The sequence below is a fragment of the Desmodus rotundus genome, chromosome X (assembly GCF_022682495.2).
Source record: "Desmodus rotundus isolate HL8 chromosome X, HLdesRot8A.1, whole genome shotgun sequence".
NCBI classification, from domain to species: domain Eukaryota; kingdom Metazoa; phylum Chordata; class Mammalia; order Chiroptera; family Phyllostomidae; genus Desmodus; species Desmodus rotundus.
In genome coordinates this window covers 14,457,768-14,484,952 of record NC_071400.1, presented here as the reverse complement: position 1 = coordinate 14,484,952, position 27,185 = coordinate 14,457,768, and the positions used below count along the sequence as shown (strand labels likewise).

Below are 27,185 nucleotides of genomic sequence, written 5' to 3'. Positions count from 1 at the left end.
TTTCTACTACTATTCAACCACTCTAAGCTACTTTTGCTCAAACATCTGAATTTAAGATAAATAACAATCTCGTATTCAATACTATTTAAGTTGACTTTGTTTCAACACATGGTTTTGTCTCAATAGCATGGTAAGATGGAAAGCACAAGCGCTTCAGAGTCCAAGAGGCCAAGAGATGGAATTGCATCTCTACCACTTATTAGCTATATGTCTTGGTGCAAGTTGCTTAACCTTTCTGAACTTCAGTTTCCTCAACTATAAAATGTGAAGAAAACCTGTTTCATAGACTTGATATAGGGTTAAATAACAGGCATTAAATGCTTGGGTCATATACTTTGCTTTTTAAAATATTAGTTTGCTTTCTCAACTTTCCCTTATTTGAATTGCAATAGTTTTTGTTATTTTTCAATGCACATATCTAGTACATCATTATACATTAAATGAACTTTTCCAAGTTACCCTGCAAAATATCCATTATATTTAGTGGACAATATTGTTCTCAGTTCCAAACAATTCACTTACAAATGATCCACTGGTATACAATCCATTTGTAATTTGTGGATTGTATATATTTTCTCAAACAACAAAACATAAAGGCTTTTTTGAAAGGTTTCTATTCATTAAATGTTCACTATATCATGAAAATTTATTCAGTTGAGAACCAACAGGGAAAATTAATGGTCTAACTATATGCGTATAGTTATATATAATATACTACAGAATAAATAATATATAATAAAATTAGGCTGATTCTACAGTTACACCTTGTGGTCTCTGCTTTAGCCTTCATATATTCATTGATGATTCCTGATAGCTATGAGTACGTTTTATTATAAAGCATTTTTATCTCACGACATCAAGTTTTCAGGACCCCAACTTTTAACCAAATTGTCCATGATGAGGAAAGTGTAAAGATAACAACTACCTTGTTAAACATCACCCAGTGGGTGAAGAACTCTGGGATTATAACCAGTAACTACCAATATTTTCCCCTTTTTTACTGAATTTATTGCTGTGACATTGGCTCACAAAACCACACAGTCTCAAGTGTACAACTCAAAAAGTATCATCTGCACATAGCGTCCTGAGCCCATCACTCGAGGCAAAGTAACCTTCCATCCCCACTTATCCCCCAAAATAACTATCAATCTTAAGACTTTCATTTATGTCTCTGGGATAGAGTTTAGTTATTTGGGGGGTTAGTGTTAGGAAATCGATCTTGAATCACATTAACAAAAACTGTAACTAGGCTTAGCCCTGGCCAGTGTGGCTCACTTGGAGCATCATCCCATACACCAAAAGGATACAGGTTCAATTCGGGGTTGGGGCACACAGCTAGGTTGTGGGTTTGATCCCCAGTTGGGGCATGTAAGGGAGGCAATTGATCAATGTCTGTCTCTCACACTGATGTTTCTCTCTCTCTCAAATCAATAAACATATCCTCACGTAAGGATTTTTTAAAAATGTGCTGTGAAGCATTAGAAGCAATATACTGGGTATAAAGCAGTAACATGGCTGTACCTCGAAAACAGTTTTTGAGATCAAAATAAACAGAATTATAACAGAACGCAATGAATATATATTAAAACTACATGTGCACAGAACATTAGTATACATTTATCAAGAACACACAAAGTGAACGATATACATCATATAAATTAGAATGGTTGCTACAAGGGTAGAATGGAGGTAAGTGTGGAGAATGGGAATAAAAAAAGAATGAAGGAAGGAATGAAAAAATGAATGAACAAGAACAGGCTTCCTGGCATGGTGTAGTGATTGAGAGCATGGACTGTGGAGCCATCTGCCTGGGTCTGAAGCTGCACCGCACCACTCACTAGCTATGTGTTCTCGGGCAAATGACTCACCTCTCTGGAACTTAGCTTTCCCATACCCCAAATGGGAATAATGGGTTAGTAATAGTTCCTACTCACGTACAATTGCTATGTGGCTCAAATGAGTTAATGATATTTATAAACACTCAACAGGTCCTAGCACATAGTAACCACTATGTTTGTTAAATTTTTTTAAAAAGATGACAATAATAGGAGAGAACCAAGATGGCGGTGTAGGTAGACACACTGCGCCTCTTCGCACAACCAGAACTGACAGAAAATTGAACGGCGAGGAAGTCTGACACCAAGGAAATAAAAAATAAACATTCATCCAGACCGGTAGGAGGGGCGGAGATGGGCAGCTGGGGCAGAGAGGACTCCCGTGGCCGTGGCGGGACCAAGACTGGCGGAGTGTGGGCCAACAGGGCAGGCAGTCTGACCACTGAGCACACCCTGAGGCCCCACATTCGTGCACAGATAAACCGGACAAACGGCGGGGAGCAAAGCAGACCACGCAACCCAGGGCTCCAGCGCGGGGGGGGGGGGGGGGGGGGGGGGGGGGGCGGAATAAAGCCTCAAACCTCTAATTGAAAGCGCCCGTGGGGGTTGGGGCGGCAGCAGGAGAGACTCCCAGCCTCTCAGGAGAGGTCGTTGGAGAGACCCACGGGGGCCTAGGGCGTGCACAAGCCATCCACCCACTCGGGAACCAGCACCAGAGGGGCCCAGTTTGATTGTGGGTAGAGGAGTGAAAGACTGAAAGCCGGTGGAGAGGGGAGCAGGCGCCATTGCTCCCTCTCGGCCCCTCCCCCACGTACAGCGTCACAGCACAGCAACCAGCATTACCCCGCCCTGGTGAACACCTAAGGCTCCGCCCCTTAAAGTAACAGACACTCCAAGACAAAAAAAAAAATAGCCCAAATGACAGAACACTTCAAAGCTCCAGAAAAAATACAACTAAGCGAGGAAGAGATAGCCAACCTATTGGATGCACAGTTCAAAACACTGGTTATCAAGACGCTCACAGAATTGGTTGAATTTGTTTGAAAACCAGATGAAAAAATGAAGCCTATGCTAAGAGAAACAAAGGAAAATGTACAGGGAACCAATAGTGATGAGAAGGAAACTGGGACTCAAATCAATGGTGTGGACCAGAAGGAAGAAAGAAACATCCAACCAGAAAAGAATAAAGAAACAAGAATTCGGAAAAATGAGGAGAGGCTTAGGAACCTCCAGGACATCTTGAAACGTTCCAACATCCGAATTATAGGGGTGCCAGAAGGAGAAGAGGAAGAACAAAAAATTAAAAACTTATTTGAACAAATAATGAAGGAGAACTTCCCCAGTCTGGCAAAGGAAATAGACTTCCAGGAAGTCCAGGAAGCTCAGAGAGTCCCAAAGAAGCTGGACCCAAGGAGGAACACACCAAGGCACATCATCATTACATTACCCAAGATTAAGCAGAAGGAGAGAATCTTAGAAGCAGCAAGAGAAAAGGACACAGTTACCTACAAAGGAGTTCCCATAAGACTGTCAGCTGATTTCTCAAAAGAGACCTTACAGGCAAGAAGGGACTGGCAAGAAGTATTCCAAGTCATGAAAGGCAAGGACCCACATCCAGGATTACTGTATCCAGCAAAGCTATCATTTAGAATGGAAGGGAAGATAAAGAGCTTCTCAAGTAAGGTCAAGTTAAAGGAGTTCATCATCACCAAGCCCTTATTATATGAAATGTTAAAGGGAGTTACCTAAGAAAAAGAAGATCAAAAATAGGAACAGTAAAAATGACAGCAAACTCACAGTTATTAACGACCACACCTAAAACAAAAACAAGAGCAAACTAGGCAAACAACTAGAACAGGAACAGAACCATAGAGATGGAGATCACATGGAGGGTTGTCAATAGGGGAGTGGGAGGGGGAGAGGGGGGGAAAGGTACAGAGAATAAATAGCATAGATGATAGGTGGAAAATAGACAGGGGGAGGGTAAGAATAGTGTAGGAAATGTAGAAGCCAAGGAACTTATAGGTATAACCCATGGACATGAACTATAGGGGGGGAATGTGGGAGGGAGGGGGGGCAGGATAGAATGGAGTGAGGGGGGGAAATGGGACAACTGTAATAGCATAATCAATAAAAATATTGAAAAAAGATGACAATAATAAATGCATAAAGTGAAGGCTCTGAAGAAGTGAAATCTCTCCATCTGACTAACCTTAGGGACCTACCTTAGGGACTTTCCTTTGCATAGAAAAGGTCAAGTTAACATGCAGCACACAATCATTACAAAGTACATTGTCAGGCCAAAGAATTGCAGCTTGATATGATGAAGTCAAGGCACCAGTACACTGACGGTGAGAGACAAGTTGCCTGGCTGTAGACAGCATCTGCATTGATCCTCTCTACCAAGGGGAAGACTTTGAAACCAGTAAACCAATTGCAGCCTAACACAATGACTAGTAATGCTAGCAATGATCTAATTCTGGAATCTCGTGATAGGTAAGGAAGAGGAGGTAAGCATAGTGAGGATTAGGAAATAGCCTAACTTCCATCTTTCTCTGTGAGAAGCATCACCATTTTGCTAGTAATCCTAGTCTAAATCCTTGTAGGCATCACTGGTTACCGTATTTTTCAGACTATAAGACGCACTTCCCCCACCCCAGATTTGGGAGGAAAATGGGGATGCATCTTATAGTCCGAATGTAGCTTACCTGGCTCGCTGGGAGCGGGGGGAGGGAGTGGCGGCGGTAGAATTTTTTTTTTTTTCCCTATTTTCCTCCTCTAAAACCTAGGTACTTCTTATGGTCCGGTGCGTCTTATAGTCCGAAAAAATACGGTAATCTTTTTTATTACAAATACCAAGAATTATTGGGGAACCAAAGAAATATCCGACTCATTTTTTTCCTTCCAATGTCATTTATTTCCTGTATCCAATAACTCAGCAAGCCCATTTGCGTACCTTTCACTGAAATGTTTCTTGCATCTATCCCATCTCTGTTTCCATGGTGACTACTGTAATTTGAATTCTCATGACGTCATTACCTGATACCAGTCCCTCCTTACTCTAATGTACTCTAGAAATATTCTGTTGGTGGGTCCATCATTGTGACAAATTAAAGGTAACATGAAAAGTCAATACAGCCCTGGCCGGGTTGCTCAGTTGGTTGGAGCATCATTCCCATACACCAAAAGGTTCGAACCCCTGGTTGAGGCGAGTACAGGAGGCAACCAATTCCATGTTTCTCTCTCTCTTTCCCCTACACCCTTCCTCTCTCTCTCTCTCTAAAATCAATGGACTTATCCTCAGGCGAGGATTAAAAATATAAAAAGTCAATACAAACAAGAAACACTTAGGTATTAAATAGGTTATCCCACAAGTAAAAAAGTGAACCCAATGAATTTGGGGCAAGCACGTTTATGAAGGTCAAGTACCTTCCCAAGAAATAGGTATACAGAGAGCAAGAGATCTGAACCCTGTCAGAGATCAGCTGCAAATTCTTGGTTCTCAACCAGTGTTTATTAGAGACATAAAAGACCCTTCAGGATTTGAGGGGCTTTGGAGGTGGGTTGCTAATATCAAGGGAGCAGCTGGGCATCTGCTATTTTAAAATGTGAGAATTTTAAAGAAGTTGTGACATTGCTCTGAGCTCAGAAGCGACCAGGGAAAGTGGACAGTAGGAAGAAGTTGGAGTCCTAAACCTGGTCAGGAACCTTGTTAGGAATAGCAGGGAACTGGTGACCCTCTGGGAAGAGTGAAAAGCAGGGCCTGCTTATCTAGTAGCCTTCTGACACAAACACATCTGGCCTATCTCAGAACACTTTGCTTGTCCTCTTTATTATTGCTGATAAAAATTTCATCAACTCTCAAATGTACGAGGGAGGACCCCCCAAAAACCCAGAGTTTATTTATAAAAAAATTGTGTATTCATTCTTACGTGTTTAAACTTCAGTCACCTACAAAGTACTCTCCATTTGATGCAATGCACCTGTCAAGACATTTTTTCCACTGTTCAAAACAGGTTTTGAATCCAATTTTGATGCCTTTTAGTGTTTCTGATTGTTTTTTGTTTCACCTCTCCCACATCGACAAAAAAAGCCCTTTGAGGGCTTTTTTCATCCAGGGAAACAACAAAAAAAAGTCACTGGGGTGGGACCAGGTGCATAGAGAGTGTGGGCCATGAGGGCCATGCCATTTTCAGGCAAAAACTACTGAACACTCAGCAGAGTGTGGGCAGGTGTACTCGTAAATCACCCACCATGAAATGGGCAAACATGTGGAAAGAGTCTTCAAAAAAAATTCACTGAAATACCATATGATCTCACCTTTAACTGGAACATAATCAACAAAAGAAAAAAGCAAACAAAATATAACCAGAGACACTGAAATTAAGAATATTGTAACAATAGCCACAGGGGAGTGGGGAGGGGATAGTGGGGAGAGGGGTCTATAGGAGCTACTATAAGGGATACAAGGACAAAATCAAGGGGGAGGGTAGAGGTGGGGGAGGGAGGTGGGACTGGCTGGGGTGGGGTGGAGGGAAGAGGAGAAAATGCAGACAATTGTAACTGAATAAAAATAAATAAATAAATTTAAAATAATAAAAAAATAAAAATAAAATTCACTGAGACCGAGCACAGCCTCTCACAACAACACCAGCTAGTACACTGGTACAGATGGGTTCCTAGAACACTCACCTAGCAGAGGAAGCCTATACTACAAGGGGCCCACCCTCCAGAAGACAATTCGAGGATTTTGGGGGGATACCCCCTTGTATAACAACTATGAAAAGACATGTTCGTGAAAAATGACAGATCTGATAGTTTTTGGAGAATCAAGGGTAATAATTTTCTCTATTTTCCGAATTTTCTCTAACCAGTGCTATAGTGCTTTTACAATTTAAAACTTGAAAGAAAAAATTAATTAGGTGTAAAAAAGTCAAATTCACCAATTACAGACTCATGTGAAATGCAAGTTCCTCTGGTGAAATGTCAGGCCCAGCTGGGAGTATCATTGGACTGGACTATGACTTCCTGAAACAATATTGCTCTCATTTTCATATCAAACCAAAGTGGGGTAGGATAAAGGGTGGGAGGTGGGGATGGATGGGGTGGGGGGAGTGGTAGAGGAAAATGGCCACAACTGTACTTAAACAACGATTACAAAATAAATAAAATAAAATAAAAGCTAGTATTAGAACAGAATGCAAATTTGGGTTATAGGAGAGGAGAAAGTCATTTCAAAGGATGATAGGACAAGACAGGAGTGAATAGGATTCAGCTGTAGGTGGGTTTGAACACCGAGGAAGGGAGATGCTAGGGAATGGAGGAAGGATACAAATAGGAAGGTGGGGATTTGCTAAGCACACATCCATTTGTAAATTACACTGAGAAAAAGGAAGAAACTGTTTACTCCTAGTCTCTTCTGTTATAAAGGCTCCCTGCTACCAAGGCCAAGAACTCCACCCAATAACAGTGATAAGAGTGCTCATGCGGAAGCCAGCTCACTTCTCATTATTTCAAACTATGCTCTTCAGGACACTAGGGAGCCCCCTTGGGGACTGCCAAGGGTTGGAGTAAGAGAGGAAAAGATGGAGGCAAGGCTCTGCCGTCCCTCAGTCATTTCAGGCTGAGAAGTTCTGCTTAACCTGACTGCTATATAAGATTTCTACTTAAGATTTCATAGGTGGGGAGAACCAAGATGGCGGTGTAGGTAGACACACTGAGCCTCCTCGCACAACCAGAACTGACAGAGAATTGAACAGCAAGGGGGACCAACACCAAGGAAATAGAAAATAGACATTCATCCAGACTGGTAGGAGGGGCGGAGACGGGCACCGGGGTGGAGAGGACTCGCGTGGCTGTGGCGGGACTGAGACTGGTGGAGTGTGGGACAAATGGCGCAGGCAGTCCGAGCACTAGCAGACCCTGTGGCCCCACATTTGCACAGATAAACCCAGAGGGCTGGACTCAGAGTGGCGGAGAGTGGGGCAGGCAGAGCGGCGGGTAGCACCCCGTAGCCCCACATTCGCCCACAGATAAACCGGACAAACGGCAGGGAGCGAAGCAGACTGAGTAACCCAGGGCTCCAGCTCAGGGAAATAAAGCCTCAAACCTCTGATTGAAAACGCCCGTGGGGGTTGGGGTGGCAGGAGAGACTCCCAGCCTCACAGGAGAGGTCATTGGAGAGACCCACAGGGGCCTAGAGTGTGCACAGGCCCACGTACTCGGGAACCAGCACCAGAGTGGCCCAGTTTGATTGTGGGTATCGGAGTGAAAGATTGAAATCCAGAGGAGAGTGAGGCGGGCGCCATTGCTCCCACTCGGCCCCTCCCCCACGTACAGCGTCACAGCGCTGCGACCAGCATTACCCCGCCCTGGTGAACACCTAAGGCTCCGCCCCTTAAAGTAACAGACGCACCAAGACAAAAAAAAAAAAAAATGGCCCAAATGACAGAACACTTCAAAGCTCCAGAAAAAATACAACTAAGCGAGGAAGAGATAGCCAACTTATCGGATGCACAGTTCAAAGCACTGGTTATCAATATGCTCACAGACTTGGTTGAATCTATTCGAAAAACAGATGAAAAAATGAAGCCTATGCTAAGAGAAACAAAGGAAAATGTACAGGGAACCAATAGTGATGAGAAGGAAACTGGGACTCAAATCAATGGTGTGGACCAGAAGGAAGAAACAAACATCCAACCAGAAAAGAAGGAAGAAACAAGAACTTGGAAAAATGAGGAGAGGCTTAGGAACCTCCCGGACGCCTTGAAACGTTCCAACATCCGAATTATAGGGGTGCCAGAAGGAGAAGAGGAAGAACAAAAAATCGAAAACCTATTTGAACAAATAATGAAGGAGAACTTCCCTCATCTGGCAAAGGAAATAGACTTCCGGGAAGTCCAGGAAGCTCAGAGAGTCCCAAAGAAGCTGGACCCAAGGAGGAACACACCAAGGCACATCATAATTACATTACCCAAGATTAAATGCAAGGACCTACATCCAAGATTACTGTATCCAGCAAAGCTATTACTTAGAATGGAAGGGAAGATAAAGTGCTTCTCAGATAAGGTCAAGTTAAAGAAGTTCATCATCACCAAGCCCTTATTATATGAGATGTTAAAGGGAGTTACCTAAGAAAAAGAAGATCAAAAATTGGAACAGTAAAAATGACAGCAAACTCACAGTTATTAACGGCCACACATAAAACAAAAACGAGAGCAAACTAGGCAAACAACTAGAACATGAGGGTTGTCATTAAGGGAGTGGGAGGGGGAGAGAGGGGGAAAGGTACAGAGAATAAGTAGCATAGATGATAGGTGGAAAATAGACAGGGGGAGGGTAAAAATAGTGTAGGAAATGTAGAAGCCAAAGAACTTATAAGTATGACCTATGGACATGAACTATAAGGGGGGAATGTGGGAGGGAGGGGGTGGGCAGGATGGAGTGGAGTGGGGGGGGAAATGGGACAACTGTAATAGCATAATCAATAAATATATTAAAAAAAAAAAGATTTCATAGGTGGGAGAAATGGGGGGGGTTGTTAAAGGAAAACAACTTTCAGTTATAAAATAAATGAATCCTGGGGCTGTAATGTATAGCATGGTGACTATAGTTAATAATACTATAGTGCATGTTTGAAAGTTACTAACAGAGTAGATCTTAAAATTTCTCATCACAAGAAAAAAATTTAACTATGTGGGGTATTGGATGTTAACTGGGCTTATTGTGGTGATCATTTCACAATCCATAGAAATATCAAACCATTGTTGTACATGTGGAACCAATACAATGTCATACATAAAGTATACCTCAATTAAAGCAAGATTTTGTTTAAACAAAGGGATGTGCCAGTAAAATATAAAACCTGCTTATTCGAACTGAAAAAGTACACAAGCTTGAAAATATATGTGAAAGAATATTACATTATACAATTCAAATTGTCTTACTTTTAAGGAGTGCTTAAAACTGTATGACGGGTATCTAAGGGAGCCTTCTCCACTTTCAACACGCCTTTTACAAAAAACAATGGCTTTTTCATACAAGAAAAGGTGCCGCTGCATTGGTTTGAATCTAGCAAAATCCTTCATTTTTGTAGCGCCTTTTTTGTGTCCAATCCAAACACTGAATGCACCCTGCATTACCATCTTTCCCAGATCATTTAAGTTTCCCTAGAATGGAAAATCAAAACTCATTAGCACAAAGCAGAGCTACATTCAGATTTCTGACATCAACGCTAGAGTGTTTAGCTTAAACTACTAAAACCCTGAAGCATAACTGATAAGCTTTTAAAATTTCATCATAAATTTTTATATTAAAACATACTATGTGTCAAATAGTTACAAAATCACCATGGAGTAAAACATCTGAGAAGCTTCCTTTTCCCTGGCTTCATGTCTCCATGTGGAGGTAGTTGAGACAGGGTGATTCTCCCCAACTCTTTCTTGATTCTGATTGGCGATGGCATCAACTAGTCCAAATTTCCTCAATGGGAGGTAGTAACTCTAAGGATTTGATCTTTTTCTTCCATATCTATCCTGGACTAGGACAAGGAGCAATTCTGGGGCAATATGTCTTCTTAGAAGACCCAAATATTGCTTCAAGCAAGATCATTCAAAGTTTGGACTTAGAAGTAGACTACTGGGGACAAGAGGGATGTCACAAATCCATTTGGCTGGTCATCTGAAGCCAATTCTCCACTCAGCATTATCAGTAATAATGCTGACATTTGGGTCTATCTCCATTTGTCTGCCTCCTCTTATTTCTCAATTGGCTCCAGGAGAGGAAGAAAGGGATATGAACATGCTTACCCCTTAAAACTGTGATAATCATTAAAGTCTACTTACAATATAGCCATTTATTGCAATCTGATGCATAGAGTCATTAACCGACTTCAGTAAATCCAGCATTGTGTCAAGTGCCTCCTTTAATTGTTCATATCCTTCAGAGTCTTTGCTATATTTTAATAATTCCTGTAATTAGAAGTCAAGAATTAAACTTAATAGTAAGAAGACATTAATAGGTAGAGAAAAATGAACAAAATTTTGGCCAACATGCTTTCAAGGAGGAATTCCAAATAATGTCACTTTTTTGAGTAGTTTATTTTATATGTTATTTGTCACATTAATACTACATTTAATAACAATATCCAATTGGAGAAGACAAGGAATACTGAGTAAACACTGTGAAGCAAAGCACATTCAATGCTTTTGCAGCTAAAGAACAAAACTGTTAGGACATACTAGAGATTAGTTTGTAAAGCACCTGTACATTTTTTGGTCCTCTAGATACAGCAATTTGTTTCATTTAGTATGCATATACAGTAGAACATTGTGGAAATACATTTTAAACCAAGCTCTGCTGCATTCATAATTAACACATCTCACATTACATGAGATGTACCATCTTCACTTTCCATTGAGAAGACCCGTATGAAATGTAGTTGCAAAACTCTAAGAAGTATTTGCTTAGTTCTTCTTCTTTTTTTAATTTATTTTTTATTGTTATTCAATTATAGTTGTCTGCATTTTCTCCCCATCCCTCCACTCCACCCCAGCCAAACCCATCTCCCTCCCCTGCCTCCACCCTCCCCCTTGATTTTGTCCCCATATCCTCTATAGTAGCTCCTGTAAACCCCTCTCCCCACTATCCCCTCCCCACTCCCCCCTGGCTATTGTTAGATTGTTCTTAACTTCAATGTCTCTGGTTATGTTTTGTTTGCTTTTTTCTTCTGTTGATTATGTTCCAGCTAAAGGTGAGATCATATGGTATTTGTCCCTCACTGCCTGGCTTATTTCACTTAGCATAATGCTCCCCAGTTCCATCCATGCTGTTGCAAAGGGTATAAGCTCCTTCTTTCTCTCTGCTGTGTAGAATTCCATTGTGTAAATGTACCATAGTTTTTTTATCCAACAACAATAAAAGTTCTGCAGTAAATGTTATACACATGCCGTTGTACCTTGTATGGATAATTAAACAGCTAGAAGGATGCCTGATATTCTCAGCTTTACAGATATGCCTCCAGTGTTTGCACAGCCAGTGAATCCAGGGCCACACTGAATTGATCCTACCACTAAATCTAACCTTCACAATCACTGAGTCTCCCCATGTCTAGTGCTTCCTAGTCAGCTACTTCCTTTTTAATGGCTTTGGCACATCTGACCCAAAGAAGTAAGTAAAGAAGCAAATGCTTAATGTACTTACTTTCAACAGTAACTGATATTTAGTGAGTCGTTGCACTGGTTTGAGTAAATAGGAGTCTAGACCAAGTCTGTGTTTTAATTTTCTTTGGCATTCCTGTCATTAAAATATAATTATCAATCAATTTCAATTAAAACATATACCTGTGAAAATGCCAAGTGATTAGACCCAATGCATGCTGATTTCTTAACTCATAAGGCAAATTTACCAGAAAATCACCATTACCAATGGTATGGCCATTAGAGGCAGAAAATTCCAAAATTTCAAAGACTAAGTTTTACATATAAATTCACCTTGATGTGGAATGTTTAAAAGGTGAGAAAGCAATGAGTAACCACAGATGAACATTATTAAAAAGTTCTTCAATCTATCCAAGAGAATTAACAAAAGCCTCAGCTCCATAGGCCAAGGCCTAGAAAAGAAGTAGGTTTTACTGAATATAAATCAGACTGGGCATGAGAGGAGTTTTTGTTAATATCACAAGAAAAATACAGTCCTCATCAACTGGTGCTGTATTTCATTTAATTGTTGTCTGACTGCCACTACAAATATAAGGGTCATGACTTTGGGTCCTGGGAACATTGTAGGGTCCATAGTAAGGACAATATGGGGGCTAGACAGGATGAAGAAGTGCAGAACACAAAAGGAGTGGGAGAAGTTACACCTATGTAAGATCCAGGTCCCCTTCTGGATATGGATAAAATCCAATATATAATCTAACTCAAACAGTCATCAACTAGCAGAGATGGTGGATAGATACATGCATTGAGCTCTCCTCACTCATGAAACCTAACTAAAATGATGACAAAGTTAGTTTTACAAGGCAAAATCCAAGTTACAAAGATGAGAGAGAAAAAAAATATTGACAAAATTTGGAAACCGGAAACCAAATTGACAACATTAACCAATTGAGTACATAAGAGAAAGTAAATCTGAAGTTGACAGAGGGGAAAGCCAGGGAGCAATTCAATTTATGTTATAGAACACTTTTCTCCCCTCCAACAATGAATTACAGACACCAAGTACCTCTGAAAGTGGGAGGTGAGCAGAGGGTTTGAAAAAAAATGAGGGTTTGAAAAAAAATGGTTGTTAAAAGTCTGTTTAAGAAGTAATTAAATACACCCTGAACAGCATGGCTCAGTTGGTTGAGCATCATCCTGAGAAGCGAAAGGTCTCCAGTTTGATTCTGGTCAGGGCACAGGCCTGGGTTGCAGGCCAGGTCCTTGGTAGGGGTGCGTGTGAGGGGCAACCGATCAAAATTTCTCTCATACGTCGATGTTTCTCTCCCTCATTTTCTCCCTTCCTTCCCCTCTCTCTAAAAAAATAAATAAATAAATAATTTTAAAAGAGACTTATGTAACTCTTACACTGGGAAAAGTTGAGGTAGAATAAGGATAAGTACCTAGAAGATTGAGTAAAAAAGACAACTGCAAGAAAAACAGAAGGGAAGGAAAGACAACCATCTTATGGCACATAACTCATCTAAGCATAGAAACCACAGAGTCTTAATAATTTAACATTGCATACCACCCTAAGCAAAATTATGATATAACTATATTAAATGATTTGGAGGAAAAAAGTATGTGTATGGGGGGGGGGCAGGTGGGGCAACTCCTCATGGTCCACAGTGGAAAGTAGCAATATAAGCATTTCGCTACCAAAAGAAGTAACTAAAAGAGCTGAAAGCAGTTGCCTCTGGGGAGCAGCATAAATGTGGTTGTGTGCATGTGCATGTATGCGCGTGTGTGTCTGGGGGAGGGTAAAATTGCTCTTTAATCAATGCATGCATATATTGAAAATCAATATGTGTATATATTGATTAGAGTACTTAAAGTACTTGACCTTACTTAAAATAGAAACTGAATTTATAAATAAGAAATATCCCAATATCTTCCAGAAAGAGTATGTCCAAAACCAGAAAAATTACTATACCTGGAAAAAGGCGCATTCTGAATACTTCTTCCACACTGCCTCTGATCTGGGCTTATTCTGACAATACTTTGCATACAACTGAAAATCAGCTTTCTGTGATAAAAGTGAATTCAAAAGTATTACCAATGTGTGACCATGTACTTTTCTTATCAAGAAAGGCTGAGCGACAATGAGTGCACCTAAGCATTACAGGGAATGCAGCTTAAAGGGCTGCCACATCGGCAGCGGGTCAGGAACCCTCTTTGTAGTCCAAGAACAGCATGCCTATCAGACCAGGTAGATGGATACATAGTTATCCCAATTTCATAGCTTCCACTTACCAAGTTTGAGAGTTAGAGGGAGAAAAGCCTTCTCTGAATGAGTCTGAATAAAAGCAGACTCATATTTTCACAACCATGAGCTAATAGGGTACCAAGAAATATTATCTTTGTATGCTGTTAGTCACCCGATTCCCTTGTAAGTGAACTTGTAGCTAACTTTCAAGGTCCTTGGTTTATCATTAGGAAATCATCATTGTACCATAACCCACTAGACATCTGCCCATGCTATTCTCTCTCCCTGGAATCATTTTTATTTGACCCTTATCTAATGGGCTGCCGACTACTCACTTTTTAACATTCATCTCATGAGTCATCTCTTCCATAAAGCCATCATTTATACCTCTGGTCTACATAAGATGCACCTCTTCTTGGCCCCTATACGTCCCTTTGTATATCTCTAACATAGCATAACTCACACCGTATACAATGGATTCTCTGTTTTTCTCCATGAATAGTCTTGGGCTTGGTAACCACATAGCCTAGCACAGTACTTGGCGCATAGCAGGTTCTAGTAGATGGCTGTTGAGTGAATGAACATATGAAAAGGCATGAATTAAACTAGTACTGGTTGCCAAGAACTCTGCTAACTTTATGAGAGATACAAAGATATATAGGATGTGAACCCTGCCTCAAAGAGTTTTCCATGAAGTTGGAGTTTGAATATATGTAAAGATGCACAGTAAATGTAAAATCCCCAATGAGTAGCACAGTCATTAAGTCCTACAGGAGTCCATAAGAAAGAAGAGACTGCTGTTACTGAGGAAAGAATCCAGACATAGTTTAAATATGTTTAAAATTAGGGTATGTTGAGAAAGGTAACAACACAAATTTCTTTCTTAACCTTAATGTTTTCTCAGTCCATAAACACTTTCTGAGATATCTATTAGGAAGCCTTCAATAATCACTCTATCCAATTGACCCCCAAATTAAGACAGAACTGTTATTTCAGGAACAGGAGGAACTAGAGAACATTCTGAGAGGAAACCCTAATGGAGGAGAGTATGATTACAAAACTTGGGAACTCGATTGTATTAAGTACACTCTTGGAACATGGAAAAATGAGCCACCCTGACTGATCTCATAGAATAAAAAAGAACAGACAGCTCTCTGTTTACGCAAACTTCCTGTGATAGATGCCTTGGGTCTGAACGCCAGACTACATTTGAGTCTACTAAGACTTCACATGTATTAGAGGGAAACACCAAGGCATCTCTTAGGCTAAAAATTAACCAACCCAAGAATGGTTGTGCTAAGATGATCCCAACTCTCACATCTTCATAGCGAGGATGGTCCTTAAACTCCTGGGATCACGCAGGGGTCAGTGGTCACAAGCTGAGCCATTGAAGCATTTGCTAGCACAGAACACAATGGCCATTTGCATGCTCTTGATACCCCATTGCATCAGTTTCTGTAACGAAACCTAGTTTAGCATTAAATACTTGCTGGAGTGATGTGTCTCCTCTAAAAACATAAAGACATAAAAAACAATACCTACCTTGTCTCTAAATCTGTTCTTATAAAATGAGCTGCTATTTTGGTGGTCCATATTTATATATTTTTAAATAATAATTGAACTAACCCTTTCCAGGAAACAAAGTCCCACTCTTTCTGGAGCATCAACGCAATTTTCCAGACTGCTCATGAAAAAGCTATGAAAATTTCAGAGAAAAAAATATATTTTTATGTGAAATAAATTGGTCAATTGCCCTTTAAATAATACCATGAAAAATTCAAGTCAGCAATTACATACTTGTTATGGAAGTCATATATTTCTGCCATATTTCCAAAGAGAAGATCCTTTTTATTTCTCAGGAGAGGTGGCATAAGATCAAACATCTCTGGATTGTCCATCTCCGCTCTATATCCCTACCCAAAATAAATACATTCATTCATTTAAAAATATTCACAGCAACAGTTGATTGGGCCACCAAAGGTGTAGGTACAGCAAAATGTATAGGGGATTAGTGCATGAAACTGTTTGTAATTTTAACAATCAAGTCTTCTAGTTCTCAAATTTATCCATTATCGTTACAATTTTTTTTTTTTAGAAAGTAGGACAAGGAAGTGAAGGTTTTCCACTCAATGAGTAGAACAAAGCGACTGCTCTTTGGCCTTCAGGGTAGTTTATAGAGTAGGAAACAAAGTAGAAACAAGTATGAAAAATTATGTTACGGATCACCAATAAGTGTTTCAGTTTTTTCAGATCAGATGCATACTATGACATTTGTATGAAATGAATGTTCTTCTCCCATTTTTGGTTCTTTACATCACAATCTCTAAATAGCATGATGGGAATAATTAGAGCAACCTGCTATATCCCTAAAAGAACAGCTTTTCTCTTCTGTAATAAATTGTGAATCCACAATTCTCACTCCTGAGAGAGAACCTGAATATGTGCATCTCACAAACACGCAGCCTCAAACCATAACAGAAATCCCCACTGCTGGGTATTTAATACCCATATGGGACCATCAAGGAAGAATACAGAAAAAGAAGACTGCCCTAAGCACTTCCTAATGGATGTAGCAGGGAGCATTTGGGAAAAGATGGGGAAAATGCAATGAGTCCCTTACCAGCAAAACAGTAAACAGCTCGCAAACATACACCTTCTCAGTTTCTATCAGCTCATTCAGGACATGGCTAAAATGAAAAGACTATATTTAACAATTATTTTATCACTTTAGAATTGTATTACAATGTTTCACTTATTATCACTATAAATTGTCTAATGTAAAAACTGTCTATTCACAGGAACTACCAATGGTTTTAGTTTTATCATCAAAATATAAAATTAATTCTATGGTTTCTAGAATAAGGAAGTACCAACCCCAAGATAAGATTCTAAAATATATTTAAAAGAAATGGGAGCGGGGCTCAGAAGTTATTTTTAAATGAAAATAACCTTTTTTTCTAACTCACTAAACTTAAGAATCTAAAACCTCACAATCTCTACTACTAAAAATATGGGAAATATTTTTTGGGGGGCATCACAGTTTCTGGGCTATAGTTCCCTCTCTATCTCCCTCGCCCTCAAAAAGAAATATTAGCATTTTAGGAATAATCTCTCCCTTTTCTCAGTAATGTTCTGAAACTTTCCAAGACATTAAATGGATTTATTATAGTGGTTTTCCCAAGTATAAATCATACTTAAGTTTCTGTAGTAGTATTTGTTACTGTACTTTAAAATAAAGTACATTTTCTTTCCAATGTCATTTCCAATTGACATCATATTTAAAATTCACATCCTCATTCCCCAATATAAGTAACCCTCTTAATTTAACTTCTATCTTTGGCCTCTTTTTTAAAAAAATGTTTACCCTTTAAGAATTAACATTTAACAACCATATACACACACAGGGTGGCACAAATGTAGGCTTACAGTTGTGAGTACGTGAAACACAGTTTATCCTTGTATTAGTATTTATTAATGGCATTATTTTCCATACAAACAGCTGTACACCTACATTTTCCCCACCTTGTATATGTCTACATACACCTTGCCCTAAAATACTGGCTACTTATAACTCTGTGATATAAATTTTAAAAGGTAGATATAGTTATGTGTGGAATATTAACAAAATACTATAAAAGTAAATAAAACAATGATTATTTATATCTATAAAATAACATTGCACATATACATAATCCTTTGTAGCTTTTGGAGCACTGTCCCATTCCCTCTTTTATGTGCCCTCTTTTACATAAGAGGAGACTAAGATTCTGAAAAGCTCTAATTTTCAAGTCACATAAACTGAGCACAGGTTGGCCAGGCCCAAATCCAAGACTTAGATCTCATCTAGTGCTCCTTCATCACACCCCGCATAACCCATTCTGTGAAATCAAAATCCCAAGCATGTTCGCCTTGAACACTGAATTGGTGACTCCTACTGGTAGATTGTATATGAATGTCTGTTAATAAACAAAAGATACTTCTTTAAAATATCCAAGCCATTGTTATTGTCCAAACTGGAGGGCGGAGCAGAACTTGTCTTCTCCAGACAGTCATGCACCACTTCAATCTGAAATGACGACAATAGCTAAAATTAGCATCTAAGTAGGTATAGTTCTTCTTCAAGGAAATCAAGTTCAAATTAGTTTTTCTCTACCTTTGGAAATAAGTTAAAAAATATGATTATTATTCCTTCAGACATAATATGCACTAGTAAAAAATGATTTGAGTTGTCTAAGAGAACAGATTTAACATACTAATTAGAATTTATTTTATATATTAAGTCATATTTCATTTATTTGGCACTTTGGGAAAATAAGGTTAATTCATGAAAAGCTGATTGTGCAAATAACTGAAGTTTATTTACTGAAGAACCAAAATGGCCTTTTAACATTAATGATTTTTGATGGAAACCTTTCTAGAAAATATTAAGTGAATCCTTGAATTCTTTAACCACGGATACAGAATGTCATGGCCCCCTTTCCCACTGACTCAGTGGCATCAATCATGAACACGAGCCCTGGCTGGTGTGGCTCAGTGGATTGAGCGCCAGCCTGCAAACCAAAGGGTCACTGGTCTGATTCCCAGTCAGGGCACATGCCTGGGTTGCAGGCCAGGTCCCCAGTAGGGGAGGGGGAGGAAGCAACTACACATTGATGTTTCTCTCCCTCTGTTTTTCCTTCCCTTCCCCTCTCTATAAAAATAAATAAATGAAATCTTTTAAAAAGTCATGAACATGAATGACATGATAAAATCTAATGATAGACTCCAGGGCTAGTAACGTATGAAGAAGTGTCTGTTTCTTGAAATGGCTGCAACCTGTTCATCTGTCTCTGTTCTCTGCCACATGTCAGTTTTTGCCACAAGTGACCTTCCTGATCCTCAACTGCTACCTTAAGTGCCAACTCTATGGGACTCGGTCTGCCTTACTGAGTCAACTGCATGAGATTTATCACAAAATGAGATTATTTCCTCTTCAGAAGCATCTGAAGTATTCCAGGGATCCTGGTTTCATTGGACAGCTGAGATGTACAAAAAAGCCTAATCTCCAAGTAAATGTGGCATTACTTTGTAACAACTAGAATCCACCTTGAAGTATGAAGTATGGGATCTATCAGCTACAAAGCATTTCCACAGAATATGACCTACTGATTACAAATGCAGGTGGAAAGGAACAAACCTTTCTTGATTACTTTATATACAATATATTGTGCAGGCACAGTCCTAGGTCCTTAACACACATCATTATATCAAATCTTCACAGCAATTTAGCAAGCTATGACACACTCGTCCCCATTTACAGGTGGGAAAACTAAAGCTCAGAGGTTTAGCAACAGGGCCAACTTGCATACCTAGTAAGTGATAAAAGAGAGTCAAGCCTATGGTCTGCCACCCACATCATGCTCCGTCTTTATGAATATGCTTCGATTTATGTCTGCTCAATGTACCAACTGTTATCATTTTAATACTGTAATTAAGACCAAAAATACTGCAAACTCCACTTATCAGATAGGTATACATCATTTATTTCTAAAGGGTTTCGGAAATACAAGTTTGGAGAGTTCTGAAACATCAATTTATACTTTTAAATATGTAAAGATTCCATTTGGTTTTATTTTATTTTTATTTTTTTAATTCTTTAAAAAATTTTTATTCAGTTACAACTGTCTGCATTTTCTCCCCATGCCTCCACCCCACTCCAGCCAATCCCACCTCCCTCCCTCACCTCCACCCTCCCCCTTGATTTTGTCCTTGTGTCCTTTATAGTAGCTCCTGTAGACCCCTCTCCCCACTATCCCCTCCCCACTCCCCTCTGGCTATTGTTACATTGTTCTTAATTTCAATATCTCTGGTTATAACAAAGATTCCATTTGGAACAAGGCTCACCAGCTATAAATCTCACTGAGAAATTGTATATAGCCACAGCCTCCTATTTTTTTTCTGGGAGATAATGCAAATGAATAAACACATAGAGTGGAATGTAATGGTAGTCGTGAGTTAAAATTAGAACCGAAAGACAGGTAGGACTATGGAATTTGGCATTCAGCCTGCTTCCTTCTTGAAACCAGAACTTGTGGCTGTACAACACCATAACCAGGCATGGTACGTCAGTATAGGCCATTCACTAGCCTGCTAATAACTGTATAAAACCCTGAGAACACTACCATACGTACCATATGCCACACATTATTCGAAGGACTTCACAAGTGTTAGATTATTTTATCTTTATACTAATTCCATGATGAGGGCACTCTATTATTACCCCCATTTTGCAGATAAGGAAACTGAGAACTTACCCAAGGTTATACAGCCAGGTAGTGATGGAGCTGGGACTAAAAGCCTGGCAGCTTAGTTCTACAATCTGTATCACTATGACAAACTGCCTCCGTGAGATATATTCTTGTCCTTATTTATCATCGAGAATACACAAATGTAGGGTGTTGCAGTTATGATGAGGCTACTCTCTGCAGATACCAGAATATCATGGATAACCGAGAAGGAACTGTGTATTTATTAGGAAAAGCAAAAATGCCTTTTTTGAGCCCAAAGTATGATCCATTAAAACTCGTCCTTTGTCCATGCTTTACAGGACTAGAATTAGTTATGAAAGAAATTTCCTTTTATAAAAATGTGCAACACTTATTTGTGTTTATTGAGGTGAGGTAGAGGGAAAAGATGTTGGAACTTACATGAGGTACTCTACAGAAATTATTCTGAACTTGACCCAACACTTGAGAATCTGCTCATACATCTGGGGATATGCCAGGACTGCAATTAGACACAATGCGGTAGCAGCTTTTTGTTTTAGGCTTTCAAACGCACAATACTGGTTGATTAAATTAAAATATGGTTTAATTTCCCATACCAATTCTGCAACCACAGCAATAAAGCCAACTTTGAATTAATTAATGGTATTTACTTTTAAGTTCCTCTGACTTTGTTTCCAAGTCTTCTTCCCTGGGAGAGAAATGTGAAAGAATAATTTCAGACCAGAATGAAAATCAACACTTTTAATAAAAATACATGAATGTTTGTTAAATAGAGAGGTTTTAATATTCAATGTCTTTATATTACTAGTATTTTTGGATCACATTATGCAAAACAGTCAAATGGTTAAACTTAAGTATATGATCTCAACTTCTTATTGAGTATGATTTTGCCATGTATTAACCCATTCTCTCTCTCATCAACCACTTGCTTGATTGCCAAGCAAGCATGAAGTGAGGTGTTACTACTCATAATTTATTTGCAGATTTAGTGATCATTTTGACACATAAGCATTAATTATATTGCACATACTTTATATTATATTATATTATATTATTATATTATATATATTATAATTATAATATTATATTATATTGTACCTCCTTCGCAGGTCCCATTGCAAGGCACACTCAGGGAAAGGCTATGCTTTTGTTTTCTAAATTGTATACTTCGCTTTCATTTATTTAAAATATATTTTATATATACTTTTATATATACATTTTGTGTTTATATAATAAGGTATAAATATAAATTAGACTTACTGGATATTCTAATATAAAATGAATTTCTCAATAAATACCGATGCCCACTACTTTAAAGACACCTGATACAGAGATCTGAACTGATTTGCTGGGTCAAAAAGAGTTTTGAACTCCAAAAAAAAAGAGTTTTGAAAACAAAGTCTAAATTTAACTAATAATTATAGCATTGATTTGGCACTTACAACATGCTGGCGCTCTTCTAAGCACTACACATGCATTTTCTTTTTTAATCCTCAAATTACCCTGAGAGATAAATACTACTTCTAACCCCATTTTAAAGATAAATAAGGAAGGTTAATATCTTGTCCCAAAAGCAGAGGTGGTATTCAAATTCAAACCATGTACTGTCAGAATCCGTGTTTCTAACCACTACATAAAACAACATTTGTGAAGCATGTTAAAATGCTAAAACAAAACAAAACTAAAAACAACTTCATCAACATTCCAAGCTTTAATCTTTCTGTTCTTCCTGCTTAATCTTTTCTTTTTCTTTCTGTTTAATCTTTCTCTTCTGTTTAAAAAGGGTGAGCCCCTATATTGTTAAGCAAGGAGTCCAGATGTTCCTACAAAGACCAGGGCATGGTCCACTCAAAGACTAGGTCATTTAAGCTCCTAATTCTCAGGGCTGCTGAAAAGGCTGCCACCCACACGGGCTGCGTAGGTCTCTCCTCTGCATGGAAGAAACATCGTTTTTTGTCTTTTCCTCCTCGGCAGGAGCCACTGCAAGGCACACTCAGGGAAAGGCTATGTTGTTACGTTCTCTAAATTTTATACTTCACTTTCATTTATTTAAAATACATTTTATATATAAATTTCATGTGCATATAATCATATACCTATAAATGTAAATTAGACTTACTGGCAATTATCATATAAAATCAATTTCTCAATAAACACTGATGTCCACCACTTAAAAGACACCTGATATACAGATCTGAACTGATTTATAAAGGTAACTTAGGGAGCTCCAGTAATTAGCTGTGCTAATTAATTATTGGCAAATGCATTAAGAGATGAAAAAGGGATATTTACAACTTAGGACGAATGCAAGTTTTTCTGAAAAGCAAGATAGAAGAATTCATTCTTTTAACAATGAAAATATGTATATAAAATTATTGAGTGCCTATACTATGTGCTAAGCTCCGTGTTTGGTGCTAGAGATACAAACATGAATTGTACACAGCTCCTGTCCTTACAGAGTTTACAGTCTATCAAGAGAAACACAAAACAGGAAATAACATTAAAGCTGAGAAGAAATGAAGGGGGGACTTGTCATCACATAGCTTGAACACCTAACTGAACTGAGTGCAGGGGAGGAGAGGCAGGAAGGAAAGGCTTATCTAAAGGAGCTAGCAAAGGGGAAAGGGCAAGGGACAGGAACAGTGTTCCTGAGAGAGAACAGTATTTGTGAAGTCCAAAGGCAAGGTAACTAAGGGCATTTGAGAAGGGAAAATGGGGAGACAGGGAGACTGCTGCAGCTGTCCAGGCAAGAGATGATATTAGCTTGGATTAGGTAAGTGGCAGTGAGAAATATCAGTGAAAATGGAAAGAAGTGGACTTTGACTGATTACGGGGGGGGGGGGGCATGAATGACAAGGGGGAGCCAAGGGCCTGGGAATCATGGTGCTATCCACTGACATGAGCAACACAGGAAGAACAGAACGCTTGCAGGGGAGCCAATCAGTTTGTGGTATGCTGAGTCTGAGTTGTCTACAGGAAGTTCGAGGAGGCAAATTGTAAATGCAGGTTTAATGATTAGGAGAAAGATCAAGACTACAGTTACAGATTTCATAGCTCAAACCACATTTTACCCCTCATAGATGATGTTCTTCCCTAACTTCCCTCTGTATTAATTGTTCATTCAACAAATACTTATTATATCCTGCTAGGTGGAACAGGCACTATGCTAGGCACAGGATTCTATTTTATATGAATTAATAAAAACTAAAAACAAAGAACAAGAACAGTTTGACTTATTTTATGAAACATTAACACTTATGTTTTGATTTGAACAAAACTTCTATATCTGGCTCAGTAATTAAAACGCTTAGAGAATTATTTGGAACTGATTGTTATAACCCCCATTATATAATTCATAGAGCAATTAGGTGAAATGAACAGTGTTTGTAGCATAAGTAATGCTTTGATTTAATTTGTAAACCATGATGGATGATGAATAAAATCATTTATCTAACCATGTCATTTATTCAGTAAGCTGCCCTCTTCCTTATAAATACATTAGGCAGCCTGAAATTGCACCAAATCTAACCTACTCCCAACAAATAGTTTTGTTGTGGATGACACAAGAGTCTATGGAATGAAAGAAAGCTTGATTTCTTTTAACATTGCCAACTGTTTTTCTTATTTTCTTTTTTATGAGTGGTCATTCGATGAAAGAACCTAATCTACTTTTTATATAATCATTTTCCAGGGCTAAGTTTAATACAGAGAGAATAATCGATGATTATTATGAAAAAGAGAGAGTTAATTGTAGGCAAAATGCAAGAATGAATGCTGCTGGGTTTAGATGCCAAACTGGCTTTTTCATGTACACAAACTGAGAAAAACGTACTGATGAAAAGTAATAAAGATAGGCTCCTTTCAGAAAAAAAAGTTTACATGCTTGAAAGAAAGAGCATCCAACTCCCGCTGCAGAAAGAAAGCGTAACACCATTGTATAAGAATATCAGAAAGAAAAAATGAAACAACACAAAACAGAAGGTACTTTCAGTGACTAAGGCAGGGAGTGGGATTTGAACAGTCTTTTCAGAATCCTGTTCCTCAATCCAAGGTGTGCCACTGCTGGACCCCTTTCAAGGAGCTGAGCGTTTAGAGCCCTTAGTCAGAATAGTGCAGTTTATTGAGTACTTCTTATATTCTATAATTTCTTTCACAAGAACCCTTTGAAATCAGTAGGTGTTAATGTTCTTACTTTAACAAAGAAACTGAGGCTAAAAGAGGGTAAGTGAACTCCCAAGGTCATATAGCCAGTAAATGAAGGCAGAAATCTGAGATCTTAGGAATATCAACTTGTTCTGTTTTTATTCCCATAGTTATTGGTTTTTAGCTCCTTACTGTTTTTTGTTCTTTTTACTTTTTCCCAGTATCATCTTAATGAACGTTTTTCATTTGGGGGATTGTTTATAGTTTTATTTGTGAGTATATGTTTATATTTCATAACTACTAGTTATATAACATGGACCACCTTAACCTAGTTACCTGCTTTCCTCACTCCTTTTTAATCTGATCCAAGCTGGGGTTGAGCTGGACTTTTATAGTCATTATCCCTGGCTGAACCTTTCTCTTAATTTCCAAGTAGTTCCCATACATTAATAAAGTCTCTGATTCTCTCAGATCAGAGAGACCAAATTTAGTCCCACGTTCACTCAACTTACTTAAGGCTCCAAAGCCAAATCTCTCCCCCCACCAACAGGCCCCAGAGGCAACTCAAGGTAAACCTGGGAGCAATAGAGTCACGTCATTTCCAGAGTAGTTCAACATCTTTCATCACAGTGAGGATAATTATTTCACCCCACAGAACACAGAGAGAAAAAATGTATATTGCATGATTCAAACGAGTCAACAAAGATTAAGACCAGAAAATGGAATCTGTCACAGGTAATTACCAGCAAAATTATTCGACTTACTTGCACGTATTTAGAAAAGGCAATCTATTCTATTACCTAAGCCATCCACTTACTAGAAGCTTAGAAGAATCAAGTTAATTTATTGAGGTACTGTATTTTTCAGACTATAAGATGCACTCCCCTCACCCCGCCAAATTTGGGAGGAAAATAGAGGTGCGTCTTACAGTCCTAATGTAGCTTATACTTACATTGGTGAAATATTATCTTATTTATGTTATTAAATATTTTACCACATTTTTTGCCTCAATTTTTTTTTCCTATTTTCCTCCTCTAAAACCGAAGTGCATCTTATGGTCCAAAAAATACGGTAAGTAGTAAAAAAAAAAAAAAAATGCACAAGTGCGTGCAGGCACACATGCATACCAGTTTCATATGCCTTCCTCTGCCTGCTGAAAAACAAGCATGAAGTTGAGGCTGGTATAAATGTTCCCACTCATTGCATGGCTGGAGTACTCGGTGCAGACTGGCAGCCCCCTGGGCTGCATTAGATCACTACTGTACAATAGGGCCAGCCTCAAGTCCTGCCTTGCGCAATGTAATCATACGTGACCAAAGATGCTTAAATAAAATTTTCAACTTATCAGGCCTGAAGAACAGATTCAGCATTTATATCAAGAATAACAAAGTGAATAAGAGCAGAAAAAGGAGAGGTAGAAAAGGTGAATGTAAGATTCTTTACCAGGTTTAGGTAAAATGAATGATGTTTTAGATTGGATCACTTTGTTGCAAGCAGATGCCCCAAGCTGGATTGGCCTCACACACTTATCTCCCAGGTTCTTGAAACCAGCTTGTTGGTTCTCAAATATACTTCGAATGCTTTCAAGCTTGAGTTGGATGGTCTGCATTTGAATCTACAAGTTGCATAAGAATTTGATGAAATATTTTCTGAAATGGGGTCATTACAAATCTTATTAGATTTCTCAGACTTACTCAAAAATCAATGTAGATTTTAAAATATAACTAGAAGAAATTTAGGAAACTAATGGAAAACAGATCAATGTATGATCTCCAAGTGGTTATAAAACCAGAAGATCTCAAGCAAAACAAATAAAAGAAGGATTTCATTAAGCAGTCATGAAATAGGTCACTGCATAAAGTGATTGACCCTTCACAGGGTGGAAGGGATATTGACTGGAAAAGAAGGCTTGTTTAGCTTGAGGAAGCCACCAAGTTAAGCACTGTCACAGTAGTTTGTTTTAACCTACAGGACATTCTTTAACTCTCCATGTTGTAAAAGGCTCCTCAGAACCACTGATAAAGAATACACCCTTCTGCCTCTTTTAGATGATTTGAGGCAGTTAGCTAAGCTTGGTGGCTTCCAGAGAATGAGTGGGTTACTGCCGCAGCCAGGCTTCTGATTTTCTGGGGCACCCCCTAAGGGCTGCAGCTAAGCATGGATTTAGATACTGCCCCAGACTTCGAGCCAATTAGACACTTTTAACAGCAAATAGCACCACAAATGCACTTATCTACAATGTGAAGACAGTGCTTCATGACATCTCCAATGGGGTGGTACTGAACAAGCCTACAGCTCTCCACCCTGTCAAAAGCAACTTCAGCCTGCTCCTCCCACACCAAGAAGACACAGATCTTTTCTTTAAACTTTCCTTCTCAAACTCAGTAGAAAAACAAGACTTGTGTCCATATAGCATCTGTTGGTGGTCACTGCAGCACAAAGAAAATATGTTTGGGGTAGGGCGCTCTTAACGCGGGCCCGATATTCTCCTGTGACAGCTTTGGGCCTTTCTCCAAGGATGCACAAGAAAATGTATGTG

At 38.9% G+C, this 27,185-nt stretch overlaps 1 protein-coding gene across 1 annotated transcript in view; it reads right to left on the bottom strand.

Moving 5' to 3' along the window:
- Window positions 1–27,185, bottom strand: part of MCF2 (MCF.2 cell line derived transforming sequence) — a 71,343-nt gene that overhangs the window by 15,728 nt on the left and 28,430 nt on the right. Inside the window, exons 10-19 of the mRNA XM_053917264.1 lie at window positions 26,090–26,261; window positions 21,154–21,191; window positions 18,215–18,303; window positions 16,858–16,924; window positions 16,035–16,150; window positions 15,864–15,933; window positions 13,965–14,057; window positions 12,036–12,128; window positions 10,679–10,804; window positions 9,782–10,003 (exon numbers count right to left, since the gene is read on the bottom strand). Of these exons, the coding sequence (XP_053773239.1) occupies window positions 9,782–10,003; window positions 10,679–10,804; window positions 12,036–12,128; window positions 13,965–14,057; window positions 15,864–15,933; window positions 16,035–16,150; window positions 16,858–16,924; window positions 18,215–18,303; window positions 21,154–21,191; window positions 26,090–26,261 (1,086 nt within the window). The remainder of the gene's footprint in view (window positions 1–9,781; window positions 10,004–10,678; window positions 10,805–12,035; window positions 12,129–13,964; window positions 14,058–15,863; window positions 15,934–16,034; window positions 16,151–16,857; window positions 16,925–18,214; window positions 18,304–21,153; window positions 21,192–26,089; window positions 26,262–27,185) is intronic.